At 43.8% G+C, this 20,100-nt stretch overlaps 1 protein-coding gene across 3 annotated transcripts in view; it reads right to left on the bottom strand.

The window, feature by feature from the left end:
* Positions 1-20,100, bottom strand: part of ADCY8 (adenylate cyclase 8) — a 163,616-nt gene that overhangs the window by 125,694 nt on the left and 17,822 nt on the right. For all 3 annotated transcript variants that reach the window (XM_037501680.1, XM_037501685.2, XM_037501690.2), the window contains exon 2: positions 1,008-1,157. In XM_037501680.1, coding sequence (XP_037357577.1) covers positions 1,008-1,157 — 150 coding nt within the window. The remainder of the gene's footprint in view (positions 1-1,007; positions 1,158-20,100) is intronic.

The raw sequence follows: 20,100 nt of genomic DNA, 5'->3' as shown, positions 1-20,100 counted from the left end.
TTTCAAAGATTACTATTATTTCTTTTTGAAAATTGCTTTCAGAGGCAAAGGTATGCATGAATTTTGAATATATGAATAATTTTTAATTGGGGAAATTATTCTTTGAAAGCTAATTTCATTTTGGGGAAACACATCATTTGAGACCAAAGCTTTTTTTATATCCTTATAACATCCACCCAACCAGAATGTACAGAAACTCACTTATTTTAAACTCTTCAAATAAGAATCAGGCTCCCCCGGCCCCCAGGCTGATCCAACCTGCTTTTCCTCCTGTGTCTCCTATCCTGGGTTTAGTATCATATTGGAGGGGTGGGAGGGGGCAGGGAAAGGAAGGACTAGAGTCAAAATAAGGGGGGAATGCAATTGTATGGGGAATATAACCAAAATGAAAATGCATACATTGTGCAAAAATGAAAAAATGATGTAAGAATTATATAAATTTTTTTTTAAAAGACTGAATTAAGAAATAAATTTCATGATTATGTAATTTCAAAAAAAAAAGGATCTTTGAGTAAAAAAAAAAAAGTGTCATATTCCAGAAAACATATTGTGTTCAATCATCTCTTCTGAAAGCAGGATGCAGAATTAGGAACTACACATGTATGAGAGTTTTCTAAGCGTTTACTGCAATTTGAATTGCAATGTAATGACCAATTATTTGAAATACAAATGTATAGCTTCAAAACAGGGAGGTCAAAGATGAGAATGCTCATGGTTTTCAGGTTCAAGGCCTTGATTACAAAGAGCTGTCAATCAGGGGTGACTGAAAATCCCTTGGCGGCTAGAATAATTTTATTTCTGTGGGGAACAAGTCATGAAGTATGAAGAATAAGACCGACCTGCTTTGACCTGCAAGCCTGACATGACTACTTTAGACTCTCAACTCCAAGGACACAAACTGTGAGAGAATACTTGCAAGTGAGGATGTGTTTGGGGAGAAAACAAAAGCCCATCTCACTTGGAGACTGCAGGCGATCAGCAGGACACACAGCCCCTCCCAGCAGTACCTGTCTTTGGTTTTCCGTCTCTAGTCTCAGCCTGGCCTCCACGCACCTCCGCGTCTCCAGGAAGGCTTGGCGCTGGGCCCGGTCGGACAGGTAGCTGATGAAGATCCCAGCTGTGTTCATACACATGAACAACACGGCCTGGGCCACAACCTAAAACAAGAGCAAACAGCCTGTTCAGCTTGGAGGCAAAGAGGAAAGAATAAATAAATATTCCCAAGGCAAATCTTACAGCAGCAATCCAAATGCTGGGTTGCAGTGAACAGAACCTGGCCTTCATTTATAACCTAGATCAAATGTCATCCCTTTAACTCAACCAACTGAAAACTTCTTCCATCCCGCATTTGGTTTTGAACGTGAACTGGAAGCCTGAAGTAAGGTGGGGGCTTCTCATTCTACCTCACTCCTCATTTCTCCTCACATCTCTTCTCTTTGCTGGCTGGAGTTCTGGCCTTTGAAGGGCTGGGCAGGCTTCCCTGCATTCCTTTTCCCTGCATGCATCCATTTATCACAAGTTACACTTACACATTTATTTGCTTACTTGGTTGTTAAGAGGCCTGAGCGCTAGGTATTTGATGCAAAGATAAATGAATGGACCAATAACTTTTCTATGCAGCTCAGATCACCATTTACAAGACCTGGTGATGCTCTGAGCTTACTCACAATAGCAATGACAGCATAAAACACCAGTGAAGATGCTGGAAAATAATGATAACAAATGTATGAAAGCTGGGGGAAAACTAAAGCACATGACTTTACAAAGGATAAAAGAAGGAAACATTTCCTGTAAAGGTGTGCTGCCTTCTGTTAACTATGTAAATATGACCCAGATTGCTTTACAGCTTTAATATTATTACAGTCAAGATCTCAAGGGGAATTTAGAAAGATGATTTAAAGGTGTATCTGAAAGGATTTATGAGTTAGTATGTCAAAGAAATTTTTACTAAAGCACTAAGAGGGGCACTTTTCCCAGGCAGAAGCTAATAGGTACCAGCATGGTACAATAACTAAAATTCTGCAAGGGTAGAGAAAACTCACAAATGCATGGAATAACTCTGAGTATACCTTCTAGCAACAGACAATGGAAAACATCACGAGTTCATAGGTGATATAAACAGCTCAATAATTCAGTGGGAAAATAATTGTCAGTAAGAGAATAACTGGTCAACTATGGGAAAAGAAATGGTGGGTGATCACCTGATACTTAAAGCTGAGATAAATGCCACTGGATTAAAGAATTGAATGTGGAAAGCAAAAGTACAAAAAGGGAAAAGAAAATGAAAGTGAATATTGCAGAAGTGTAAACAAAAATAAGCAGAAGTGTAAACAAAGCCTCAAAGATAACTGGGTTTTTATGTGAAACGTTGGTGTTATAGAGATCCTTAACTATATTTCTGGACAGTAAATTGGCCAACATGTTGCAGAATTTCACTCATTTCTTCTGTTGATCTTAGGGAAATTATCAGAAACAGTATCTGGAATTTCAATTAAGGAATATTCACTGAAGCTTTACTTATGAAAATAAATAAATGGTAGCTGAGTGTTTTTAACAGTAGGAGAAATCATTAAACTGTGGTGGGCATGTACAAGGGAACATGAAATTGGATTAAAACAGTTGATAATGAGCAAATTTATATGTTATATTAAGTAAGATGTAATACTTAAAACTGTATTATAACACAAACCTATAAATTCAATGTCATCTTAATGTTTAAAATAAAAAGGAGCACGTGTGTATACATATAAAAGGAAACAAACACATTTATTTGTGTGTATATGTGCATGCATATGTATAAGTGTATATATGTGTACATTGAGACAAAAGAAGTAAATTCTTTAGACAAACCCATTTGTGAAGACAGTAAAAAATCATGATAAAAAGTCAAGATCTAGAAGAAGTACCCCAAATAGCTGAGTCTAGCATTGGGGGCTTCTTTCTTTGTAGGGACAACTAAAACACAAGCAGCAAACATGACCCTAAACCATGAAGGTGAGTCTTGTCTCCTGAATGCCCACAACTCTCCAGAACCTTCCTATCTGGTGGAGATAAAAGCCACTGCTCTGATTTGTCTTCAGAACCAGTGTTTCATCATGAAGTATGGACAAAGCACAGACTTAAAGTGGGACACTAAATCAGAGTGTGTAACTTACTTTTTTAAATTCATATTAAGTGTGGGGTATCTTCCTAGGTGATTTTCCTAAATGTTCTAACATAATCTCAGTGGAGGAGGAATTATTATTCATATGAGGAAGCTGATGTTCAGAGAGGTTAAGTAACTTGCTGAAGGTTAACCAGCCCTCCCAGTTATAGGGCAGGGATTTATACACAGGAAGTTTGACTTGGGAGAATCCAAGCAAGAGCTGGCCAGGACCTGGCAGAGATCTTTAAAAAAAAAAAAAATATTTACTGATACAAGAACTGGGGTACAGGCCAGATGCGCAGGAGGGTGAGAGGATTCACCAGAGACAGAACAGGCACACTGACGAAATACACTGCTGAGGGGAGCAGCGGGCACTGCAGGAGAAGTCTGCTGCGCCATGTGGGATTCTTGCCGGCTGGCCGGCCGGGATTGAACCCGCACTGCAGAGGCTGTGGACAGCTTCACAGTGTGGTGCTCAACCACCTGCGGCACCAGGGAGGCCCAGAGATCTTTCATATTCAGAAGAAGTGGAACCCAATTAGGAGACAAAGACACAATTTAGTAAGTAAGTACTAGACAAGGTATGAGGCGGGTTGGGTGTATATGAAAGATGTGGGTAAAGACCTTGTATTTTCAGGTGAATGAGCACAGCCTGAGTAGGCCTTGTGTCATACTCTAATAGATGGCTAGCATTTATTGAGCACTTAGTATGTACCAGGAATTCACTTATTATATTAATTCACAATATTATATGTTGTACTAATACAAATTATTATCCGGTAATGTATTAATTCACAATAGCCCAATAAGTAGGTACTATTAAGATGGACATTGTATAGATGAGGGGGTTGAGCTCAGAGTTCAGTCATTAGTTTGAGATTAAAAAAAGGAGTTAGAATTGCCGCTTCCAGAGGGGGAGGGTAGAAGGTAAGAGAAAAGGGGAGAAGGACCCCAACAGACCTATGGTGGAGGATTAGGGCGTTTTGTGGTATCTGCGGCGTAGTAACATACATCTGAAGGGATCTAAGTCTGTTACCCTAAAACATGTACAATGTTGTAAACCAATGTTACCTCAATAAAAATAATACAATTAAAAAAATGGAATCAGTGGTCGAGCAAGGATTTAAACCCTGGTTATTGGAGCCAGAACCTGAACTCAGAACTATTATGGCCTCCGACTTCTGCCCTACGCCCTCTGTTACTAACACAATGAGTGTGTACTCGGTCAATAAACGCAGACAGGACACAAGCATGACAGCCTCTGGGACTCGGGCTGGCTGAGGGGCAAGACCCTTGGGGGGAATGTGAGTGTCTCTGCCTATATGTGGTAAAACCAAGGCCCAAGGAAAAAGGTGCCCCCAAATAAATAATTTAGAAGAATCTGGAACCATGATTAATACTCTTCCACCCAAGCCTGTGTGCTTTGCAAGCTGGGGTGGGTTTTCATCAGTCTTTCTTGCAGTGGAGGAATGTGCCCGCATTTAGGCCTCTCTGCTTTGGAACTTACTCCTGTCCTCCTGGCGCTGGTGCCTGGACACTGGGCAGGGCAGGGGCTCAGAGGCAGGGGCACGGACTTAAGGGAGGAGGACATGATAGGAGAATACGATAATTTCAGCAACTCCCTGGGGTTGCTCAGTTTCTGGTCCTGACAAGTGAGGGGGGCAGCCGCCCACCAGGGGCCCTTGCAGCTGCTTGATGCTGTAACTGGAGCTGGGTCTGCGTCCCTCAGTTCATCACTCACTGGGACCACAAGCTAAGGCAGGTTGCTTCTGCCTCTTTGAACCTCAACTTTCTCGTCTGGAAACTGGCAACAAACTTGCCTCATGTGATATAAATTGGAATATACACACACACACAATTATAAATTTAAATGTACATATAAGAATGTGCCGACCAGTTAAAGAAGTCCAATTAATTTTGGATATAGATTTAAATAGGAGACTATCTTCCTACCACCCCCCCCCCGCCATATCTAATCTCTGGTATGATAATATTTTTAAATTTCTGAATAAATGGCGCATTAGGCACTTTCTTCTTCCAGGTTAATAATATCCCAGAGGTCCATGAAGTATTAAAGTCCTTCATTTATGCCACCTTACGAAGAATGTTTATGTGCACTGTTTACTACGCAAGGATGGTAGTGAAGTGGGGATTAGGGAGATAACTCTGGAATCGGACTGAGTGGACCTTACATCCCGGCTCCACCTTTTCCCCACGGGTGACTGGGCAGACACTGAGGTGCAGACACCTCAGACACCTCAGCTTGGTAAGCTGTTCCAGGTAGAGCTCAGCAGTGCAGCCCAGCGGGTAAGGACCTAGGTGCCCAGTAATGCCACTAGGTTGTTATAGGAACTTATTCCAGGTTGCTAATTTTTCTGGCCCTCAACTTTCCTTGTCTGAAAAATGGGAACAGCTTCCTCAGTACGCTGTTGGGTACCTGATGAAGCAATTAGTGGAAGGCGTGTCACACACCATCACTCAGTGTATACAGATGGTGGTCATGGTTATGGTCATCATTATTGCTTTTATCTCTCATGTCACAAGAGTAAACAAGTGAGCCACGTGGGCAGGCTCATGTTTTAAAAGATCGTGTGTGGTATGGATTGAGGAATGTCACCCCCTAGGATGAAGGATTCAGTGAAGATGAGGATGGATGAAAGTGATGAAGAGGGTCCATAGGCGTGGTGAAGCCAAATGGAGCAACAAAATGATCCCACCCACATTCTCTGGCCGGGTCACGGCTCCTCACAGCTGCTGGCTCTGACCACGCTTCCTGCCTGCCCTTTATAAATAGCACAGAGCAAATTGGAAAAAGAAAATATAAATAGTACATAGTGAAGCTTATAAAGTCACAACAATAAAGGAGTAAACCTAAGTGTACATCTAAGGACAAGGTAAACAGCCAGGCGTCCTGAACTCAGCTGGCGTCCAATCAAAAGGAAAACTGAATGATGAAAAACTTGCAGAAGAAACCTGAGTTCAGGGACTGATATTCTGCATATCAACATAACAAGGGAGAAAATGAGAATTCTGAGAAATAGTATTTAAAGAGTAAGAGAACAGGGACATAAGATTTTTAAAAATGGATTTAAAAAACGCTGACATTAAGGAGGAAGTGAAAATGTTAAAGGCTAAAAATAGGAAGGACTGGAGGTGAAGAAAAAGAAAAGACGTGATTAAACCTTTAAAAATAGACTAGGTAAAAAAAAACAAAGTTAAAAATTTTTTTAAATATGAGAAATATAAAAGACAAAATTTTAAAGACATAGTGTGCTCATTCAAAGCAGGTTGGCATTAGCATATTTATAATGGCTAGTCCTCTGTATTCAGAGAGACAGAGAAAATAAGCAGCCACAGTTGTTCCAAGAGTATTTTCCAGCCTGAGATAACTCTACTTCTTAGAATCTCCTCCAGCCTCTCTAAGGAGAATGTCTGCTCACACTTCTTTGTGTGCTGGATGCTGTGCTTTGGCCTTTGCACACACACCCCTGTTATTTCAGGCCAGGGGTTGATATCCAAGATCTACAAAGAACTACAACTCAACAAAAAGAAAACAAATTACTCAAAAAATGGCAGGTGAGTGAAATAGGCACTTCTCCAAAGAAGATATATATAAATGTCCAACAGGTACGTAAAAAAAAAAAATGCTCACCACCACTTATTAGGGAAATCCAAATCAAAACCATAAGAAGATAGCAATTCATGACTGGGAGAATGGCCCATAACAAAAAAAAAAAACAGATACAACAAGTGCTGGTGAGGATGCGGAGGGCAAGGATCTCTTACACGGTGGGTGGGAACGCAGCCTGGTCCAGCCCCTCATGAAAACATTATAGAGTTTTCTCAAAAAGTTAAAAATGGATCTACCTTATCGCTTAGAAATTCCATTAAGGTATCTCCCAAAGAATACAAAACCCTAAATCTAAAGAAAATTTGCACTCCTATGGACATCGCAGTACTATTGACAACAGCCAACCTATAGAAACCACCTAAGTGCCCCCAAAGAGAAGAGTGGATTAGGAAGATGGAGAGATATATGTGCAAAATGGAATACTACTCGGTTGTTAAAAAAGAGTAACTCTTGCTATTCGTACAACATGGATGGACCTGGACTAGAATATGCTAAGCGAAATGTCAGTGGGAGAAAGACAAATACTGAGCAGTGTAACTTCCATGTGGAACATAGAGGGACAAAACAGAGGATCAGAGAAAGCCAAACCAACAACAAACCCTAGAAATCTGACAGTAGAACTGACATTAGTAGAGGGGAGGGAGGAGAGAGGGACAGGAGGAGAGGGAAAGAGGAGAATAACCCCGGGAGGGAGCATACTGGACTCTGATGGAGGATTACGGGTGCTTTGGTGGTGGGTGTGGTGTAGTGACAACACCCAAAGGAGGGGACCCTACACCTCTCAAGCACAAACAACAGTGTAAACCCCAATGTTATCTCCATAAGGAAAAAACAAAACCATGGCAGGATTTCAGGCTGCAGCTTTTCCCATCTGTGCATGGAACCCAAAGACTTGGGAAGTTCCAGTTTTCATATGTTTATAATTACTGGTGGCTTAGTGAACAGACCATTTGGGGGGGGGGGGTTGGAAATGGTGGCCAAAACTGCAAAAAAGGGAAGGAGCTTCAGAAAACACAGAGACTACTGTTCTCTCACCAATCCTGTTCAGAGCTCCATGAGAAATGTCAGAACTCTCTTCCAGAGGATCTGTGATAACGTCCCCAGAGAGCCCGGGTGATGCCAAGGGCAGGTGGCAACCATCTCACAGGTGTTCTGCTCAAATAGAAGATTTTTATCTTTCTGATGATACTGTGTTTTTTTTTTTAAAGATTTATTTTATTTATGCAAGAACTGGGGTACAGGCCAGATGTGCGGGAGGGTGAGAGGATTCATCAGAGACAGCGTGGGGGACAGAACAGGCAGACTGATGCAATACACTGCTGAGGGGAGCAGCGGGCGAGACAGGAGAGGTCTGCTCACCATGTGGGTTGCTCCAAGGTTAGCGGGGATCGAACCAGCACTGCAGAGGCTGTGGACAGCTTCACAGCGCTGTGCTCAAACGCCTGTGCCACCAGGGAGGCCCAATACTGTGGTTTTAAAATCATTCATGACTTGTTAGAGCAGGTATATAAGATTCCTAGGTGATTAGGAAAAAGGTTATCACATCCAATACAGATAAGGACAAACATAAAGAGACTTCTGCAAACAGTAGGCACACAATAGAGAATGACTAGAGGAGAAAAACATGAGCTATTTCATGCATAAATATCTTCATTGAATCAATTGTTTGACTTAATTCTTTTTCTACAAAGAATGCATATTACTGAATTAACTTGTCATGAATATTAATGATTCAGCGAGGGAGTCAGAGGTTTGTCTACACTGAGTCAGGGTCACATCCATGGTTTGAGCATAAAAACCCACAAGTTCTAGATGTTCCAGCCCTTCAACACTATTCCTAAAAGACGTGGTTCTCTTTGGGGGAGCTTTTGCTCCTTAAGAGACATTTGGTAATGTCTGGAGACACTGTTGTCACATCTGGAGGGGATGCTTCTGGCATTTTGCAAGAGACCAGTGATGTTGCCTATTATTCCGCCGCGCGGGGCAGCCTCCCTCCCCCATAGAGAACTACTGAGGCTGAGAAACCCTCTCCTGGCGTTGAACAGTCTCCAGCACCTAGAAGATGCTGTGAGTTACTGCTAGGTAAATGAAAGAGGGTAGCTTCACTTTTAAAAACTTACAAAGGTTGCAAACTCTAGCAATTCTTTTTCAGATATTTCTAACCTTGATATATAGACATGTTTCCTTGAGTAAATATGACTTGACAGCTATCCACTGAGCAGCTTGCTGGGGGTACAAAGACTATCATGGAGCTCAGGCGTGGGGCTCAGAGACACAATTAGACATGCGATCTTCAGGTGACTTGAGTTAGGATATGACACAATTGATGCCTGTCTTGCAAACAGCTAACCTTGCTAATTAATTAACAGCATTGAGCACCTGCTGTGTCATAGGTATTGCTTTATATGTTATATCTACATCAACCCATTAATTTTCACAATAGGCCAATGAACTGGGTGCTACTGTTATTATTATTATTATTTTTTAAAGATTTATTTATTTATTTATACAAGCACTGGGTACAGTCAGAAGCGCGGGAGGGTGAGAGAATTCACCAGAGCCAGAGCGGGGAGCAGAGCAGGCAGAAGGACTGAAGTACACTGCTGAGGGGAGCAGCGGGCGGCAGGAGAGGTCTGCGCACCATGTGGGACCCTCCTCTGGTGGCTGGGGAGCAGCCGGGGATCGAACCGGCGCTGCAGAGGCTGCGGGCAGCTTTGCAACCCAGCGCTCAACCGCTGCGCCACCGGGGAGGTCCTACTGTTGTTATTATTAAGGTGACTATTTATTTTATTATTCAAACAACGTTTTGATGGTGACATAGATCTCTCAATAATTCTTCTAAGACCAGAAGCATGAGCCCCAATTGCTCCAGGAAAGCAAAGATCTGTGGTTGCTCTGATCCTCACTGTACAAGACAGGAAACTGAAGCAAGGAAGGTCAAATACTTTGTCTATTCAGGTCAACCCTTGGTATGATGCAGGGCCAGGCATGGAATCCAGCTAGCCACGCTGGAAGGCCACCTCTGGAAGAATTAACAACTCCATGGTGTAAAGACAGTCCATTGCAGTAGGGTCTAATTGAAAGGAGGGGGTTTGGGATGGCTTCTTCGAGGAGGTGACATTTAAACCAAAGATTGAGTAATAGCAGCAGACAAGAAAAGAAATGAGGAAAGGGGTTAGAGGCACAGTACATGCAGAGGACCGGAGGCAAGAGAAAGCAGGAACATTTGGTAAACTGTAAAATGCCCAGCATTGCTGGAAAGTGGGATGGTAAAGGCTGGAGTGGCCAGATATGGGTGTGGAGAGGAAGACATTTGCTACATGCAAAGTGTGTCACATAAAAGTGCCATTATCGGGCCTCCCCGGTGGCGCAGCGGTTGAGCGCTGGGTTGTGAAGCTGCCCACAGCCTCTGCAGCACCGGTTTGATTCCTGGCCAGGCCACCCGGCGAGGGTCCCACAAGGCGCGCAGACCTCTCCTGCCGCCCGCTGCTCCCCTCAGCAGTGTACTTCGGTCCTTCTGCCTGTTCTGCTCTCCGCTCTGGCTCTGCTGAATTCTCTCACCCTCCCGCGCTTCTGACTGTACCCAGTGCTTGTATAAATAAATAAATAAATCTTTAAAATTAAAAAAGTGCCATTATCTCACTAAACCCTCATGTCAGTCATGCAAAGTGAGATTTTGGCCATTTTATATGAACAATTAAACAGCCTTCACTCCCCTAATTTGCCCTTAAATCTGAGAATATGTTTGATATCAAAATCCATTCCACATCACTGCATTTGATCCTTAACTGCAGAATATTTGGATCTCCTTATTTTAAGACTCACAAACACCCCCTTCAACACTCCACATACAGGTGGCATTCTCAAGGAATTCTTATTAGCATCCAGGTTAGTGAGTTTCATTTTAGGAGGAAATGTTTCTTCCAGGTGTTTGGCCACACATGTCAACTCAACTGTGACTTTGCAAGGAAATCCAAGAGCCGGGTCAGGGAAGAATGTCAAACGTGTTAACCTTCCCAATTGTGGGAAGGTTCTCTGATGCTGAGTTCCACAAGGTGCAAATTATAACACAGTGACATCTTCCTATGTATGCATTTTGTTTGTATATATTTTAATTACAGTTGGGGGTGACAAAGGAGGGGAAGAAGAAAAGGCATGAAGGAAGAAGAGATAAGCACCCAATTATCTGAACAATGCTGTTCACTCAGGATGCTCAGGAGCCGGAATGAAGATTGGGATCTGCTGCCTGTCCCAGGCCCACGGCCTCCAGCAGTACTGAGTGTGCCACTAGGATTAAAGATAAGTCTTTTTCCTACAACCTGGTCCTGCCACACAAGCCAATTGCTCCCTCTGCCACCATAATGGAGGAAACCCCAGCTGTGCTGGATTCTTGAACTATGATATATTCACGAGCTGACTTCTTTTGATATTTAAGGGATTTGTTTTTACAACATGATTTTTGATTCAGTTGGAGCTTTAGAACCTAACCGCAGTGGAAGTAGCCACACGTGCTATTCCGAGCTGTGTAACAGAAAATGGAGACGTGCGCCCAGGAAACAGGCACTGGAAAACCCATTCGATGCTCACCATCCCAGCCAACGGAATTCGTAATAGTAGATGCATAATAAATGTTTACTAGATAAAGAAATGAATGAATGAAAAAAGGCTCTTCGTGTGGGCATGGGGCATTCTGCAATACTGCATCGGAAATAAAACCTATAAATATTCACAGGCGGGCAAATGAGATATGTTTGGAAAACCAAAGTGGACACTAATTCAATTCTCTTCCCTCTTTATCTAGAGCCTGTCAGCCATTGCATCTAAAGTAGTTTATGGAGGAGGCTAGAGGGAGGCAAAGGGTCTGATGGGGCCTGTGAGACTGAAGTCAGTCTTTCCCCTGCTGGACAAACCCTCCTGGCCAGGTCACTGGCAGGTCACTGATGAAACAGTCGTTTTTTTGCCAAAGTCTCAGTTCCTGACACACAGGGCCTGCAAGAGCAGGGAGTCAGCCTTAGCTACCTTCTTCTTCCAGGGTTGGCTTTACTAATATAAAAATAGAGGTGACCAGTGTCTCCCTGGTGGCTCAAGGGGTTAAGCACCACACTATGAAGAAATCCACAGCCTCTGAAGCATGAGTTCGATCCCCGGCTGGCCAGAGAGAAACCCACATGGCGCAGCAGACCTCTCCTGTCTCACCTGCTGCTCCCCTCAACAGTGTATTTCAGTCTGCCTGTTCTGTTCCCTGCTTTGTCTCTGGTGAATCCTCTCACCACCCCCTGCATCCTGGCCTGTACCCCAGCTCTTGTATTGCATAAATAAATAAATCTTTAAAAAAAATAGACGTGACCAAAGGAGTTGGGGGTAGTCCTACCATAGTTTTGGGATTGGGGTGTGCAGGAAAGGTTGGCTGGGGAGAAGCTGCAGCTATCTCCAGCAGCTTCCTGGTGGACCAAGGACATCCTTTACAACAGAGGAAGAGTAGGCTGGGCATGAGACTGCAGCATCCAGTGGCAGTGGGCATTTCCTTATTCCTGGAAGCTGATACTACCAGAGAATGAGAAGGCATCCTGGAGGCATCCTATAATCAATACTCTCCAAGGATGGCATGCCACCCTTGGGGCTATAGTGGACAATTTTAATCCAGGCCTCTGTAGGGTACAGTGCCCAGTTGTAGAATGCATGAGAGTGGCAAACCAGGGGTGGATGTAGGAGTGACCCTACTTATCATCACTCCTGGTAGCCCAGGAGAACCAGAAGCCCTGGGCTCTGCAGTGGTAGAGTTCTAGCTATTCAAGGGCTGAATACTTTCACCAGGTGACACAGCAAGTGCCCTGCTGAACTGTAAAATAGGGTTTTCACATGAGTGTCTCTTCATGCCAAGAGACCAGTAGAAAAGAAGAGTCACCATCTGGCCAGGCTTATGCCCCTGGCCTGAGAAATGCATGGCCACCAGAAGCTAGGGCCTCTGAAGAATCCTGTCATACCATCTGGTCAGACACTAAGACTAAGACAAGTGCAGGCTGAGGGTGACAGGAATTTAGAATTCTTTAGAGCTGTAGGAGGAGAACATGTGTATCAGTGGGGGACCAAGACCAGCTGCAGCAATGGGAGCTATAATTTGTTATTAACTGTCTCACTCTAAGCTTCCACAAAGAAGAGTAGACCACTGGGATCATAGAACTACTCAAAACTCATGTGAAATAAGTTCTAGTGGGCTCAAGGGGTGGACTGTAGTGGAGAAAGTGATGAGCCACTAGATCTCACTTTGGCATGACATATAGAGAACAATCTTCGGGTGGCTGTCAGACCACAGGCCTCAGCTTTTGGCCTTCTTTGAGGATATCCTTGCTAAAGACAACCTGCTCACCCAAGCTCATGGCCCCAAACTGATAATCACAGACGTGTAAATGCTGGTAACTTCAACTTCAGAAAGACCATCCCAGCTTCAGAGCTCCCCAGGGGACTTAAGTCTCCTTGAAACTGTATCATTACTCAACTTGTTCCTTGCTATGTCTGCTTTTGTCTCTTCCATTCCATGGGAGCTGATTTCAAAATCACCTTCCCCAATAAACTCCTTACACACTAATCTGCCTCTGAGAGTCTGATTCTTAGAAGACTGAGCCTCTATCAAGCAGACATTGTTTATTACCCTTACTAATGTAGTCAGCCTCCAATATTTGTTGAATGAATAAATTTGCTGAATTAACAATTCGATTCATTAATTCATGCAGGCCATTTATATATATATATATATATATAGAGAGAGAGAGAGAGATGATGACTATTACACAGGTGGTGTCCTTTTTCTAGTCTATATTTTTTTTAAGATTTTTTATTTATTTATGCATACAAAAGTTGGGGTACAGGCCAGAGATGTGGGGGGTGAGAGGATCCACCAGAGACAGAGTGGGGAGCATAACAGTCAGACTGACTGAAATACACTGCTGAGGGGAGCAGCGGGCAAGAGAGGAGAGGTCTGCTGTGTCATGTGGGTTGCTCCCTGGCCGGCCGGGGATGGAACTCATGCTGCAGAGGCTGCAGATTGCTTCATAGTGTGGCGTTTAACCCCTTGCACCACCAGGGAGGCCCCCTTTTTCTAGTCTACTTGTAATTATCTACTGAGCCTAAGTATGACCTAGTATGACCCAGGTGCTTTCATATTCTACTGGCAAATGAGACAGTTAAGGTATCTTCCCTAGGTGGGGAATCTTAATTTAGATGAAGAAGTTCAGACCTCTCTGGGGTCGAAATATTTAAACTAAGCCTGAATAATGAAGAGTCAGTAAAAAATTAAAAAATAAAAAGGAGCAGGGCAATAATTATTGAAGGAAGAAGAAAAGCAGAGGCGGTGACCCCACAGTGATAGGGAGGAGGGAAGGGAAACAGAAAGAGAGCCCTTGTTTAAGTCCTAACCTTCTTGCAGCCTGAGGTTCTTAGCAAAAACCACTACAGAGTTCCAAATTAAACACTTTTTCTTTTTTTTTTACCAATATATCTCTGGCCCCAGGCTCCTTCCTTTCAGGGATTTGCACAAACCAGAATTACCTTTTCCTCGCCAGCTTCCCCACCACCTCCTCCTTCTGGCGACACAGCAGATGGTGGTGTCAAGGAGGTGGTGGCAGTAGTTCCAAGGGAAGTTCTTGGTGTGAGCATGAAGGAATGTGTCTCGTAATGTGATGGTTACTATGGCAATTTTTATTGGGTAATTGGGTTTGAAGAAACATTTTGATTCATCATTAGCTACAGAGCTTAAAATAGTGCCTTCCCAGTGCCTTGTTTTCCCTTAAATCGCATCTGTTGTTCAGGGTTGAAAAGGTACAGTTTGCACCAGAAACTGGGGCATTTTCCTAAGTCACCTACGTCTTGATTTGACTTCTTCAAAGGAGCCCATGTTATCTTCTGCTTTACTTTACGAGGAAAAAAAAGGTCTTTATTTTACAGAGAAATATCACGTTGATCTACAATGAAAAAATAATCTGTTTGGTTCGAAGTGAGCAGTTCAATTTACAGAGGTGACTTTTCATGGAATAGCTTTGCACAGTGTCTCAGCTGTACCATTTTATAGGGTGGGGGGACAAAGTGGTCCCCTGGTATGCCTTTTCTGTGATGAATACAGTGGTTTAAAATGACCATTAAAGGCCAGACATAGGTCACCATCTGCCATAGGGGACAACCATTAGCAAATCCATGAACAAGGGTTTAGCAATCTTTGCTTTTTAAAGCTTACTCATTTAATGTTTGAATCAAATAAAATGTTCTTCCAAAACTTAAGTATGAGGCAGTTATGTGTAAGTACAATGTGTTTGGGCCTATAATGCTGAGCTATATACCTTGACACACATTAGGTAGTAAAAATATAAAGGAAGCCAGGAAGATAAAATATCTTCAGCCTGGGTGACTCATACCTAACACCATCCTGTTTGCAATTTTTTTCCCCATAAATATATCTCTTCTACATTTGAATCCTCATTCTGCCTCTTACAGCTCAGCCTATTTGACCAATTTAAGAAAGAGGCGTAATTAAACTTGCCAAAGAATAAAAGGAGGTCACATGGAAAGGCCCCAGCAGGGTCACCTGGGAGTACTGAGGTCTGATTCTGGGCTTTGAATCCTGCCTTTTACTAGATGTGGGAAGATGAAACATTTATTCTCCGACCTCTCTAAGTCCCCTGCTCCCCATAGGTAAAGTGGGTATAACCACTGTGCCCATTTCATGGGGGGCCATGATGGAGGAAGGTAATTACCTATAGGTAGAGGCTGAGCGTGCAATGCCTGTTAACTCTTATCTCAACAGTAACTCTTGCCCTTTCTCATCTAAACAGCCTGTCCCTTTAATGAGGGATTATGTGTCCCACTTAATTATCTTGGATCGCATAACTATTGTGGCAATGTCATTTGTTTTGCAAACTGGGACACTTTTGAGAGTGAAAGGAAATAGACAGGATCTGGAGTGTTCTGGACACGCCAGGATGTCGGGACATCTTCCCCTTGGCACGTCCCGCTGGCGAGGCGGATGCCAACTGTCTTCAATCTCTATTTCTGAGCAATTGCTTCAAGAACAGCCACTTGACTCAGTAATCCTGGGCACGGCTCTAGGCTCTGTGGATGTGGCCAACAGAATAGACTACATCCCTCTCCTGTCCTTCAGGGACACAGACAATAAGCAAAGAGATGCACGTTTCCTGTACATTGGTGAAAAGTGATGGGGAGAGTGAAATAAAGCTGATTGTGTGGAGAAAGGAATGACGGGAGAAGGGAATTCCTATTTTATATCTGGTCAGGAAAGGTACCTTTGACTAGATTATATTTGAGCTGAGACCTAAACAAAGTGTCAAACCAAGCAGGTATCCGAAGGAGTGACGTGAGGTCCATAGTCCACTATCAACAACTATTCATCATAATTATCTTGATAAGCCAAAAAGGTAAAAGAGGTAAGCCATAAACCTTTTGATTTTCCAGAGGCTCTAAAAACTCATGTTAGATATGCTTATTGGCTTCCCTATAATTTTTGTTATTTGATTTTTAAATTCGTAAGAGATTTAGCCATTATAAAAATTACAATCATAAACAGAATGGCTTGATCTATTAAGTTTCTCCTAATGCCTGGTACTTTATGAAAATATCTTATTCCGTATAGTAGCAGGTCAGTATGGGGGTGATCACACCGACTTTTCAGGTGAGAAACCTGAGGCTCAGAGGTGAATAAACATGTGAGGCCGTTGGCGAGGTCAGGGGGTGGGGAGCCTAGACATGAGGTGGGGTCCAGGTCTGCTGAGTGCAAATGCCAGACCCTCCTGCTCTTGGTCCTAACGCCTACTAAGAAGCCCGTGTCCATCTGAGATGCACAGCAGACATCAAGGCCTATGTAGTATTAGGGGTACAGTCACCTGTTCAACAAACATCCTCCCAATGTGTCAGGCACCATTTCTATCTTTGCATCTACCTTCCTGGCAGAGGCAAATAATGTAACTAAGCACATTATTTGGAGTGGTAGAAAGGTAAGATGATTTTAAAAAAATATATAGTAGGTAGAGTGGTTTCACATTCAAATACATACGTCAGGGTAGATGCTGTCACTGAAAGGGTGGCTTTAAAAATTGCTTTACATAAACAATTTTGTTTGGTTTTAAAGTCCTATGTGTCATATGTTTCAAGTGTATGCACTATATTTTGACATCAGTATTAGACCATATCATGACCATCATCAAAAGTCTAGTTTCGGGCCTCCCCAGTGGCACAGCGGCTGAGCACTGGGTTGCGAAGTTGCCCGCAGTCTCTGCAGCGCCGGTTCGATCCCCGGCTGCCGGGTGAGGGTCCCACATGGCGCGCAGACCTCTCCTGCCGCCCGCTGCTCCCCTCAGCAGTGTCCTTCGGTCCTTCTGCCTGCTCTGCTGCCCGCTCTGGCTCTGGTGAATTCTCTCACCCTCCCGCGCTTCTGACTGTACACAGTGCTTGTATAAATAACTAAATAAATCTTTTTTTAAAAAAAAAGTCTAGTTTCCATCCACCACCACTTTGCCCACCCCCCAAGTTCCCCTGGAATATTACTCAGCTATAAAAAAGATGGAATTTTGCCATTTTCAACAACATGGATGGGCCTGGAGGGTATACTGCGAAGTGAAATAAATCAGAGTAAGTTGAATATTGTATGAGAAGGTTGATTTGGAGCCAAGACTTGGGGAAGGGGAACAAGTGACTCATGGGGATCTCAGGGTGAAGGACATTTGGGATGGAGCAACAGCCAGTGGAAAGGCAAGGAGGGTCTGCTCAGAGGATTTCTAAGAGTGAGGCTGGAGCAGACCGAGCAGGATGAGAGAAGGGGAGACAGCACCGGAGCTGGAGAACCAGAGGTGGGTGCGGGGGGCCAATGAGGGACATGGGCTGACCTCCGCACAGAGTGGGGAGCTGTGCTAGGTTTAGGGCAGAAGAGGAACCTGGCTTGCCCATCTACTCAGCTTGGGAGTTCTGCCCTGAAACGCCACTGGCTCTTCTGTGGGAACTGACAAAATGGTAAGCAGGGGGCCTCCTGAACGCCCGCTAAAGGAGAGTCACAATCCTGCCCCCCAGTGGAGAGCGGACTGGACTTCTGCTTTGATTAGGAGGAACCTGAAGGATGGAGCGTCTCCTCCCAGTGGGCGGCCCCTGAGGCTATAGGCAAAGCAGGCAGGAGCCCCAGCTAGGCAACTGGGAGCACTCAGATTGCGACTCCTTGCCCCCAAGTCCATCACGAACAGTTGCCTTGGCTTTGGACATTCTAAACAAGGAATTTGTCTGCACCTCTGCTTCTTATGGAATGGGATGCGGAAGGCCTAGAAGCCAGGGAGCTGCAGGTACTGGGTGCTGGAAGAACGGCCCCTCTCTGGGTGCCTGACAGGTCACTGGAGATCACTGCTCTCTCTGTGACTCTCAGTGGATCTCACCGAACTGCCTTTGAGGGGCAATCCCTGTAGGCAATTCCCAACCACAGCAATTGCAGTTAATTTCTTTGCCCCTCACTTTGTTAGGAATGGGGTAGGGAAGCTGCCCCTGCAAGAGGAGAGTACCTACTGGGAGATAAACTAAGACGTGAATAGTCCAGACTTGTGGTCTTTGCAACACTGGGTGGAAGCGTCCTCTTGGACCAGCTCGTCCTCTGCTGATAAGCAGCATGGCTGGGGTGTGGCCTCTGTGACGACGTCATCCAGTACGCTCAGTATCAGAAAACTGCAAAATCCAAGTAATGGTATATTTTTTGGATCAAGGGCGCCGAGCAGATCATTAGGAGTAAATGTTGGTTCAGGAAAAGAGTGAGCTTCAAAATACATGTTCTCCTTCAATATTAATCAAAATAGTGAGTCAATGTAGCTCTAATACTACCTCCTCTTGCTAGTATTATTTTTTAAAAGTCAAAGAGAATACTCATAGAAAGGAGGTAGTTCCTTCACTTTTTTTTCCATTAGTACAATACACCATCTTGGAGAAGCAATGTTGGTATTACGTGTATTTGTTCAGCTTTCAGTCAAATGATTTGGAAAGTTCTGTTAAAAATATCAAAGGCTTCGTTTTCATTCGTCAGGCTATCGACCAGTGCTTTGGCCAGGACTTAATACCCACTTTTTCATTCTGGCCATGCTGGTCTCCCCAGTGGTTCAGTTGATGCATTAATTATTTAGGGAGCACCCATTCATTGTGAGGGGCTGTTCTGGGGGCTGGAGATCGGGCCATAAACTAGGGAAGCTTCTGCTATGAGCCGCATTTGGAAAACACCACTTAGCTGGGGCTAGTTGGAGACTTTACCTGCCTTTCAGGCAAAGTGGGAAAAGAAACTCAGACAGCTCAGAGGCAGAAGGCATGGATTTTGAGGACCTGAATGAAGGCAACTGTGATTGAAGAGTGAGAGCAAGATGAAAAGTAGTGGGGGGGAAGAGAGAGGCCACTTCTCAAAGGTGGGTCCCAAGAGGGAGCTCTGTCTTTGTCTTGAGAGTGATGGGAAGCCCTTAACATTTACTCCAGAACTCTAGTCCTCATCATAAGAAAAACTCTGGTGACACCGTGGACAGTAGATGAGAGAGTCAAAAGGAGAAGCAGAAAAGCTACTGTGATGCGGGAAAGGAGCAGCAACCCCTGAACTGAAGTGGAAGGAATACATAGAAAGTGGGTGAAATTGAGGGCATTGGAGGCAGAGTTGTCAGGAAGCTGCAACAGATGGACCATGGGGACAAAGAAAGCAAATGACAGGGATGCTGGGCTTTGTGGCTTGGGCACCTGCAAGGATGATCTAGAGATCCCTGGACTCACTGAGATTTAGACTCAGAGAGGGAACAAGGTTAAGGGAACTACTTGATGTCAATGTCCTTTCCGGAATTCAGGAGATTTCCTGGACTTTTCAGAAACCAATTATTCCACATCTAACCAACTATTTATACTTCAAAAGTCACGGAGTCATAGCTTCAAATTAGGAGACTTAGAAATCATTAAGTTCAACTCTTTCCCTTTGCCCCAAATCCCTGGTAATGGACATCTGGCTTCTGGGGAGCACCTCCAGGGAGGACTTTTTAATCTCACAAAGCCTGGTGCAATTTCAAAGAGTTATAAATAGGAAGGCATCAGTTTTGTCCCTTGGGAAATAGTCCCACAAGTCTTCTCCAGCCATAATTATCGCCTGGCATTTAGTGTTATAAATTATATATCAGATGACACAACATCTGATCTGGGTCTTTTTGTTCCACAAATCTTAAGCTTGGAGCAAAAAAAAAAATTACAAAATGAAAACAGGTCTGTTTGTCTTAGATGTTCAGAGCATCAAGCCTAAGCAGAGTTGCGAGGTCATTTGAGGCGGAAGTCA

This window comes from Talpa occidentalis, unplaced genomic scaffold, assembly GCF_014898055.3.
Source record: "Talpa occidentalis isolate TD23 unplaced genomic scaffold, MPIMG_talOcc4v2.1, whole genome shotgun sequence".
In the NCBI taxonomy this organism is placed as follows: domain Eukaryota; kingdom Metazoa; phylum Chordata; class Mammalia; order Eulipotyphla; family Talpidae; genus Talpa; species Talpa occidentalis.
Note: the sequence above shows the minus strand (reverse complement) of the source record. Positions and strands in the feature narration are given on the sequence as shown.